The sequence below is a fragment of the Gavialis gangeticus genome, unplaced genomic scaffold (assembly GCF_001723915.1).
Source record: "Gavialis gangeticus isolate Ggan-Ray unplaced genomic scaffold, GavGan_comp1, whole genome shotgun sequence".
In the NCBI taxonomy this organism is placed as follows: Eukaryota; Metazoa; Chordata; order Crocodylia; family Gavialidae; genus Gavialis; species Gavialis gangeticus.
In genome coordinates this window covers 97,045,945-97,054,934 of record NW_017729024.1, presented here as the reverse complement: position 1 = coordinate 97,054,934, position 8,990 = coordinate 97,045,945, and the positions used below count along the sequence as shown (strand labels likewise).

The 8,990-nt window shown below is 38.8% G+C and overlaps 1 protein-coding gene across 1 annotated transcript in view; it reads right to left on the bottom strand.

The window, feature by feature from the left end:
* The window catches only part of LOC109298093 (guanine nucleotide-binding protein subunit alpha-14), a 206,065-nt gene extending 197,443 nt beyond the window's left edge, over positions 1 to 8,622 (bottom strand). The window contains exon 1 of the mRNA XM_019518227.1: positions 8,527 to 8,622. Coding sequence (XP_019373772.1) covers positions 8,527 to 8,622 — 96 coding nt within the window. The remainder of the gene's footprint in view (positions 1 to 8,526) is intronic.
* Between the last annotated feature and the right edge of the window lie 368 nt (positions 8,623 to 8,990).

Genomic DNA, 8,990 nt, shown 5'->3' with positions numbered 1-8,990 from the left:
GGTCCAGGGAGGCGTTCATTAGGTCAGTGAGGGGCATCGCAAGTCCAACGAGGGCTTCCTCTGGTCCGGCAGGGTTGCCTTGGGTCTAATAAAGGGTTCTTCTGGTCCAGCGAGGGGTGTCTCTGGTCCAGTCAGCGTGGGACGGCTCAGGTCAGTGAGGTGTGCCTCAAGTCCAGCGAGGGGTGCTTCTGGTCCAGTGTGGGTGCCTCAAGTCCAGTGAGAGACACCGTGGATCAGTGAGGGGTGCCTCACGTCCAGCACGGGGCACCTTGGGTCCAGCAAAGGGCACCTCAGGGCCACAAATGTTAAGACCCACTGCTCTAAGCACGCCCCTCTATCTTGGAGAGGCCCCTTTTGTATTGCTAATGCTAAGAAGGAGTCCAGCCAAAACGTCCCCGCCCCAGCTGATTTGGCCCCCACACTTTGCCTCCTGGTACATTGTAGGGCTATAGAACAGTGACTCTTGCCTATTTTAGAGTCAAGGCACCGGTCCCTTCACAGCTTTCCTGAAAATATCCACCCCCTACTCTTTTTGCTTTGTTTTGTTCTTTTGATGATGGGAAAGGGATAAAACAGTGCTTCTGCTGCCAAGAACTCAGAGAGATGGCAACAGGGCAGGCTAGTTTTGAACCTAAGAACAAACTGACCCGTTTTAAAATCTGTGGGTTTAGCCTGTGATTCACATGTAGGCGTTTGCACACCTAATCACACTAATGTTGTGCATCACCCTTTAGAGGATTCCACAGCACCCCTACCCGCCCATGTTGAGACACCCAGTTGAGAATCACTGCTAAATGGGATGAAGAGACACAAGATCTGCAGCACTTTGTAATACTTAATCTTTAAGTAGTACTTCAGGTTCCCCATTTGTTAATGTCACATTTTAAAAATGCCCCCAAATTGTTGCTGGTTTCACGGTACTGTTGTGACTCTCCATCCACTGGTTTTGTGCCTGAACAAGGAAGCAACTGTCATGAGTGGAATTGTTCGTATTTGACTCTCTGGCTTCATCTCTGAGCTATTGCTCATTTAGTTCTGCTTCTCCCTTTCGTTTACATATACTTACCTTGTGTTTAGCTTTACAAATATTACTTTCCAGGCTGTGAATGTGATTTTTTTTTTTCAATTAAGCTTAGTCTGCTCCCATAAAATGATTTCCCCCATTTCACTTTCAAAGGTATAATCCATTAGAACAAACAGAGTACAGTACAGGTGTCCTTACTAGGGTCATTAAAATTGAATTTATCACACAGTGACAAACACCTGTTACTATATACCGAGTAGAACTGAACAGGTTTCTTGCAGAAGGTCTGCCTCCAATTGCTCAGTGTAGAATAGTTGCACATTTAGAGACAAATGAAACTGGTCTGTAGGTGCAGAGACTCACTTGCAACAGAACTAATACTGCACTGGTGGCATTAAGGGGGAGAAATGTAGGGCAAATGCATGGCCATGACATAAAGTTGTGTTTAGCTACACATAACCACGCACTGTAGGGGTTTGGGAGTAATGGCAATCAACCATGCCAAATTTTCCAGAACAGCCCCAGATTCTGGGACTATTTCCTCAAAAAAGTCAAGTTTTTGTCCTGAATTTGTAAAACTGGTCTCAAATTGGCCAGCTCCCTGAATGGTCCTAAGGTGCCAGGCAGCATCCTTTTGTATGTTCTGAGAAGACACAGTACTGCACTCCCTGACATCTACACACAAGTGTTTTGCTTTAGGTTTGGGGTATGCCCAGATCAATTAGCTCTGTTAAGTAGTTGAGAAACAGAACTAATTGGCCTGGGCAGAGTACATTATTTGGCTAAGCCAGCTATGTTACCTGGAACCAGAAGTGCTGTAGAAGCATCCAGCCAGTGCCCTGGCATTTGCTCCCTAGACGGTGGTTGCTTTATTAGGACTGGAATTAGTCCAGATCTGAGAACAATCCATCCCTTTTTAAAAGGCCTTCTTTTTGTGCTAGTTTTCTCACACAAAAACTTCTCTAGGTCTGTTTTTCAGTTGTAGCAATACAAATATTGTGTACTATGCTTCAGGGCATTATTATTCACTAGTTTTACGGACAAGCAAAATGTGATATTTTGTGAACTGTATACAACTCTCTTCTAGGTTTCCAAAGTCACATCATGTCTTCAAGACTTGTTTTTCTTGTAATTTAAGTGTGTGCGTGTTTGTGCGCATACATCTGTGCACATGGGTTTCAGTATAATAAAACTTTTGTTTTGATTCTATCAAGTAATCATGCCTGCCCCCTCCAAAAGCTAGACTGATACAGTAGATTATAATACTGTCTGTGAACATCTACTAGTTTGGATTTCTCTCATTTCAAATCCACCTCATTGCATTGTGTTTCCAAATGTTTCTCTTCCTTCTTTCTCAACTACTTCTTCAGCCAGCATTTCTTTGGATTTTCACATTCTCCTCTCTTCTTTCTATTTATGTTCTTCCAGTTTCTTCTAAGAAAACACCAACAAACAAATAGTACAGTTGAACTTCTGAACTCAGTGTGTTTATGCAATGCCAAGCAAAATGTTCTGCCTCATATAGAGGGCAATGGCACCACTGTTAACATTAGCAAATATTTACAATACTGAAACAGGCACAACTGGTGGAGTTGTTGATTTATTCTGCCATGTGCATTTGTTTTATATTTATGTTGTGAACATCAACCTTATAAGCCAAATATAAAGGTGTGCACTGATGTTTAACAGCAGATAGGCTAAACACCCTTTTGGCTAAAATATAGGTGTATTAATAATCAATTGTAACTTTTTTCCACTTAATACAAACACTGTTACTTAAAAATGAGCTATATAACTATTGAGTCCTTTTAGAGATGCAACGTTTTTACAGTGTCATGATTGGAGACACCTATGTTGATAGGACTTCAAGTAAGAAGGCAATCCTTTGTGAGCAGAACTGAAAGTAGACAACACTACCAGTGCTGATCCTAAGGTTTCATACAAACACAGATCATTCTTTAATAGTGTTATTCGCAGCTTGTCAGCTGATCATTGCTAGTGCAGGTAAATATTTGCCCTGTCCAATGATTTTTGATAGCTGGTACATACCATTTTAGATAAGTCTCAAAGAACTAATTTTTGGTAAACTAGAGAGGTGCGCACAGCAGTATGATTCCCACTAACTACCCTATGACTTTGAAAAGTTGGGCCATAAATGAATTCTAACACTGAAGACAGTCTCCCAGGGGAGGATTTAAAGTGTCCATGGCCCAAATTTTGCCCTTTGTGCACATGCTTATCTTAGACTTACGAGTTAGTCCCTCCAGACTCGCATAGAGTTAAGTATTAGCACAAGGATGTGCAGAATTCATCCACATTTCTTTTTCTGACTCCATTACCCTAAAGCAGTGGTTCTCAACCAGAGAATAATGGGAAAACGTTCCAGAGTGATGTGACACTGACACCACTGCTGCTGCCACCTTGGTGAAATTGCTCCACATGCTTCTGTTTGCAAGAGATTTGTCAGAGCCAAGTTGGGAAGAGCTACAGTACAAATGGTGCTACTGCCCACAAAAGTAACGGAGGCAGGCAAATCTCTCTCTTTCAGCTACTTCTCATTTCAGTCTCCAGAGTACCTCCTGACAACAGAGGTTCACAACGAGACAGTTCCATCTGCCCTGCATGCCTCTGCTTCCAGGAGAAACCCTGCGGGTTTAGATTAGAAAGAGCTACAACAAGGGCACATGCTCCTGCCATAGCTGGTTCCTAATCTGGCTCTGTAGGAGCTATGCAGCATGGTAGAGTGACTATAATGTTTAATCAATTACGAACATATTAATTAGTAACAGTGACAATTTTTATATTATATTATGCATAATATATTTAAGTTTAGGAGGGGCACTTTGAATCTAAAAAATTTGAGAACTACTGCTCTAAGTGGTTCTGCTATGCCAAAGGTGCATGTCTCTGATCAAAACAATATCACATGGGAGGAAGAAAGTGAAGCCCAGTTCCCTCATCAGCAGGGATCCTGGTTTTCTCTGATTCAAAACAACCTCCAGTTTTTGGTTAAAAAAAAAGTAACCCCAAATCCATATTTTTCCATGATTTAAATGAAATACCACTATATATAGGTCTATAAATCAGTGATGTTTCACTTAAAATGTGGAAAAATGTGGATTTGGGGTTACTTCTTTTTAACCAAAAATTGGGGATTTTTTTTAAATCAGAGAAAACCAGGGTCCCTGCTCATCAGGGACTTATTAACACCACAAAGAAAGCTCCAGCACTACAGCAAAGATCAAGAGAAGAAGAAACATATGGAGCCTCCAGCCTCCATGGAAAGTAAACAGAATAGACCTGTGATAGTGATATCTTTGGAAGACTTTAAAATACTGTGCTGTTAGATGCTGAGGACATTTCAGTAAGCTGGAGTTCCTTAGTTCCAAAATACCTTTCAAGACCTTTCTGTTTAGGCAAGCAGCTAGCAACCAGCACTAAGCTGAGATGTTGTTTAGTGGATATCTGCTTTATTTTGTTTTATTTTAATTTGTTTTATTTATTCTAGTTGACATTTAAGTTCCTGTTTCTCTTGCTGTAAGCTGCCCTGCGCCTGTGTTACAAAGGGCGGCATAACATTGCATGCATGCATACATACATAAATAGAAAATAAATAAACAAAAGATTAGGGCAGTGGTTCTCTACAGTTTTAGACTGTAGGTACCCCTTATTAAATTCAAAATACCCCTCAGAAGAACTCCAGCTTTTACATTTTCCTCTTTTCTTAACTATAGAAAAATAATAGAGTAATGTTTCTGTTGCAGAGACCTCACAAAAACCAAGCAGGTTTTGAAATCTCTGGCTTTATCTTGTGATTCATGTTTAGATGGTGCTAAAATTGTGTGGTACCCTTAAAAGTATCGAATGGCACCCTGGCTGAGAGTCAGCGGATTATATAAATATATTATAAATGTATAAATGTCCCATTCAGAAAAGGGGTTTTCTGATTCACTTTGTTACCGTGTTTCTCAACCTGTGGGTCACAACCTGCTTGGGAGAAGCTTCACAAAAAGCAATCAAGGGGTCATAAGGTGTTGAACATTCTGTTACAACCTAAAATAAAGATTGTTCATCCATCACTACCCATCTAGGTAGAGTGGTTCTTCAACGTCTCTCTTACTTCTTTACTAGCCATGCAAAACACAATCTATATTATCGGACTTCTTTTTTAATTGTATACTAAATCTAAGGGGATAGTGTCCATTATTTACTGTAAGACAGTTGCCAGCCTAAAAAGATTGAAAAATATAGGAACCAGGAAGAGATCTGAGTATGTACTGTATTTTGGAGGAGAGCTGTATTGGAATGCACTGTCAAATACTGCATAATATTCTAATTTATTAAACTTGGACCAGCAGAAGGGTAGACGACTAAATGAAAAATACTAGTTAATGCGTAAGTGAATGAAGAAATATGGCAGTTCATATTTTGGGAATAAAAGACAGAGGTTTTTTTCTCAGATTATATATTATAATATTGATAAACATCATCTGAATAAACATCTTTATTAAAATATATGTATTTGTAGCCAGATTTTATGTAAATATGTAAATGGGTCCAATTTAATGATCACGCAGAGACTGACTTGCATGTGATACCAACACTCTTTTATATTTAGTCTATACAGTGTTCCATCTTTATTGAATCTTTGGAAATTAAATTATTCAGTTTTGTCTTCTGTTATAAATGTCTTCCTTTCAAATAACGCTATGCATGTGGCTTCTTCTAACAAAAACAGTTGGAGAATAGAATTAGAAGTCCTTGTGTGTCTGAGAGAAGTAGTTAGCTGTGTAAGTATGAAGTCATGCAGAACACTTTGAAAAATAAGGGCCTGATTTTCTACTGTCGTCAACATGTAGACCTTTACATCTAGAAAATAACTGGGTGTAAATCATTTCCATTCTGAGTGATGTATTCTAACTTGGTATAATTTTATGTCCATTCTCCACAGAAGTAAAGGACTATGAAATGTACAATGCAGTGGAAAATCTTTACACATGCTTGAAAAATAAGGAGAGTCAAGTGAACTGCACTTTGCACTAGCTCAACACAAAGTAGGACTTCAATAGCTTTTCCTTAGGATGGGTGTTTTAGTTTCTGTTTGTATTGTTATTTTACACAGTAATAAAGTTTCACTCAGATGGTTTCTTTATTTTCTTCGGCACTATGTGTACTTTGGACATTTTTCTGCACAGTAACTCACAGTAGCTACACTCCTTAAAAGGAATCAGATCTGAGAAACTTTCTTACTGGCCCAAACAAGTTTGACAGGTTTAATGTTGGTGCAGTGAAAAAACAGAACAGATTGATTCATCTTCAAAGTACACATTATTATATCCAGTTTTACCCATGAGTTCAATAGACACATTTGGATTGCTGGATGCCAAAGTAATGTGTTATTCTTAAATAAATAAAAAGTTAATGCAACAAAATGTGTCAAGTCAATCATGACAGCTAAGTGGATACTTGCAGGAAAAGTATCTTGAAAATTAGCAACGTATTTAATTTTGCAGATCCCTTCCTAAAACTTATCACTGCAATCAAATATTGTCAATTTACTTTCATAGTACAAAAATATCTAACCTTTGTGACATTAAAATGCCTAGTCATTAAAATAACTCACAAGCTATGTCCACATGAGCAAGGGCATGTGTTTGCAGCATCACAAATAGTAGCGGCACAAATTTGTGCAAATTTTGCCGCAATACTGGAGATCAGCAGTGGGCTGCATGGTTCAACATGCAACATGTGTGGTTTGTGGCACCGCAAAGAGGTTTGCGGTGCCACAAACTGCATATGCCCTCCCATCTGGATCCATCCATAGTGTTGAGATCCAAGTAAAACTGATTGCAGTCTAAGAAATGGGAAAGAGGAGCTAAGGCAAATAAGAAAGTAAGGAAAGTTAAGACATCAAATGTTCTCCTTCTGTAAAGATAAAATAGAAAAAAGAGAAGCATCTGCTTTACCTCCTTCCTGAATCCTAAGGACTTGTCAATACATGGAATTATTCAAAAAGAGCTCTTCCTGAATAATACCATGTGTGGTCATTCTTATTCCAAAATGAGAATGCCTGATTCCTGTTAAAACTGGTGCATTTTGCAAATAGTTACAGTGAGTGTAGGAATGAAGGTAACATGCAAACTTAATTAAATATAACTCCTGAATCACTTTGTTTGCAGGAAAAAGATTCCACATTTCTATTATTACACCCACTAGTCGTAATTATTTACATAAATATGTTTAATAACTGGAAGAATAGAAACCACAATCTCCTGGTGCTGTAACAATGGGTCCAAATGGCTTAAAGGAAATTGAAAGATGTATCAATTTCAATTTCGTTTAAGATGATTATACCTTTAACTCAGCAGCCGGTTCCAGTTTGAAATTTGGCTAAAGGGTCCTTCAAAAAGTACACTGTCTTGAAAAATGTTTTGCCATCCAATGCAATTGTTAGAAATAGTAGCTGAATTAAGTATTTTTTCCAAACATAACAAGACTTTGCATTTCTCAATCATGTTTCATCCAAAGACCTCAAACCACTTTATTAACATTAATAAGTTACATTTCACAAACAACTCTCTTAGAGGTTTTACCATTTCAAGAGGACCAGAAAGAGAGATACTAGGAGTGCCTATAGACGTGCTGGCAGGCTCGTCCAACACATAATTACAGCTCATTGTAGCAGTGTCCCTGCATTTCAACATGCGGCAGGGGCATGTAACTAAAGCTCATTCAATGAGCTTTAATTAAAGCACCCCTAACACCCTTTTGAAGTGTGGGAACAACTGCTATCACCATGTACAGATCAATATTTTGAAAAAACATGTTATAATATTGATTGCATTGACTGACTAGCACTGCTGTTCATTACTGATGCTGATTTATGTACTCCTCTTCTGTGTCGCTTAAGCTATTGGGCTTTCTCCCTTTATAGCATTTTAGTAGATGCCTCCCATGATGGAGGTGAGAGATGATCATTCAGAAATGGGTGAGACAATTTGTCTGCTAGATAACTAAGAACAAATAAAGCTAAACTTTTGACAGGGGTGTAGGTTGTAACTCCAACCAAAATGGTCCTAAGGCCTTATGTCACTTGTGTAGCACTGGCTTGATAGCCTGTTTGGATACTTTCTTTCCCTTAAATATGATAGCAAACATTTCGTTGGAAGTAAAAATTGCTTGTCTCCTCCATTCTAGAACAAATTAATGGAAAAAATAACTTGCCGAGGCTTTAGGAATTCTGGTGGCGGGGGGGAAATGACTATTTTATTCTTTGCCCAACTAGTGCTGAACATTTAGAATATTAAAACTTGGTAACACGACTGTAGTGGAAAATACATTACAACTCCTATTGCTGTCTAATTGCAGACCATCTGAAAATCATAGTCACCTGTGAGAAACATGCAATATTTGTTGGGTCAGACACCTTGATGAAAGGTGTTTGTGCCCAAAAGCTTGCTAAGATTTTTTCCAACTATTTGAGCTGGTCTAATAAAACTTACCGGATTTACCCGAAGAACTTTGTCAAATTTTGACATAATCTTCTCCTTGAAAAGGCAATATATATGGTATCTTCTTCTTCTTTGGCAGTCCCTCATAGTTGAGGATTATTGTCTTTCATGATTGTCTTATCTGTGTGTCCAAAGATGGCTGACGATGAGCCCTATTTGAGAGTGACAGACTTTACTGCACCTCGGACATGTATTTCCATGGGGGGGGGGGGGACACTGGTTTTTTTTTTTGGTCTGTGATACACTGTTTCTGTTGCTCCTGCCTCTCCATCTCTTGTTGTTATCATGACGTTTCAAAGTAGTTATTGAGAAGGCAATATAGTACAGTTTAATTAAAGTTGGCTTGAGTGTATAAGATCCTGATCACATATCAGGTATCATATATTGTATGTTTTGCTGAGTTGTCTGGAGTTGTGGCTGTGCACTAAAATATATCAGAGTAAATACTGTGTTAT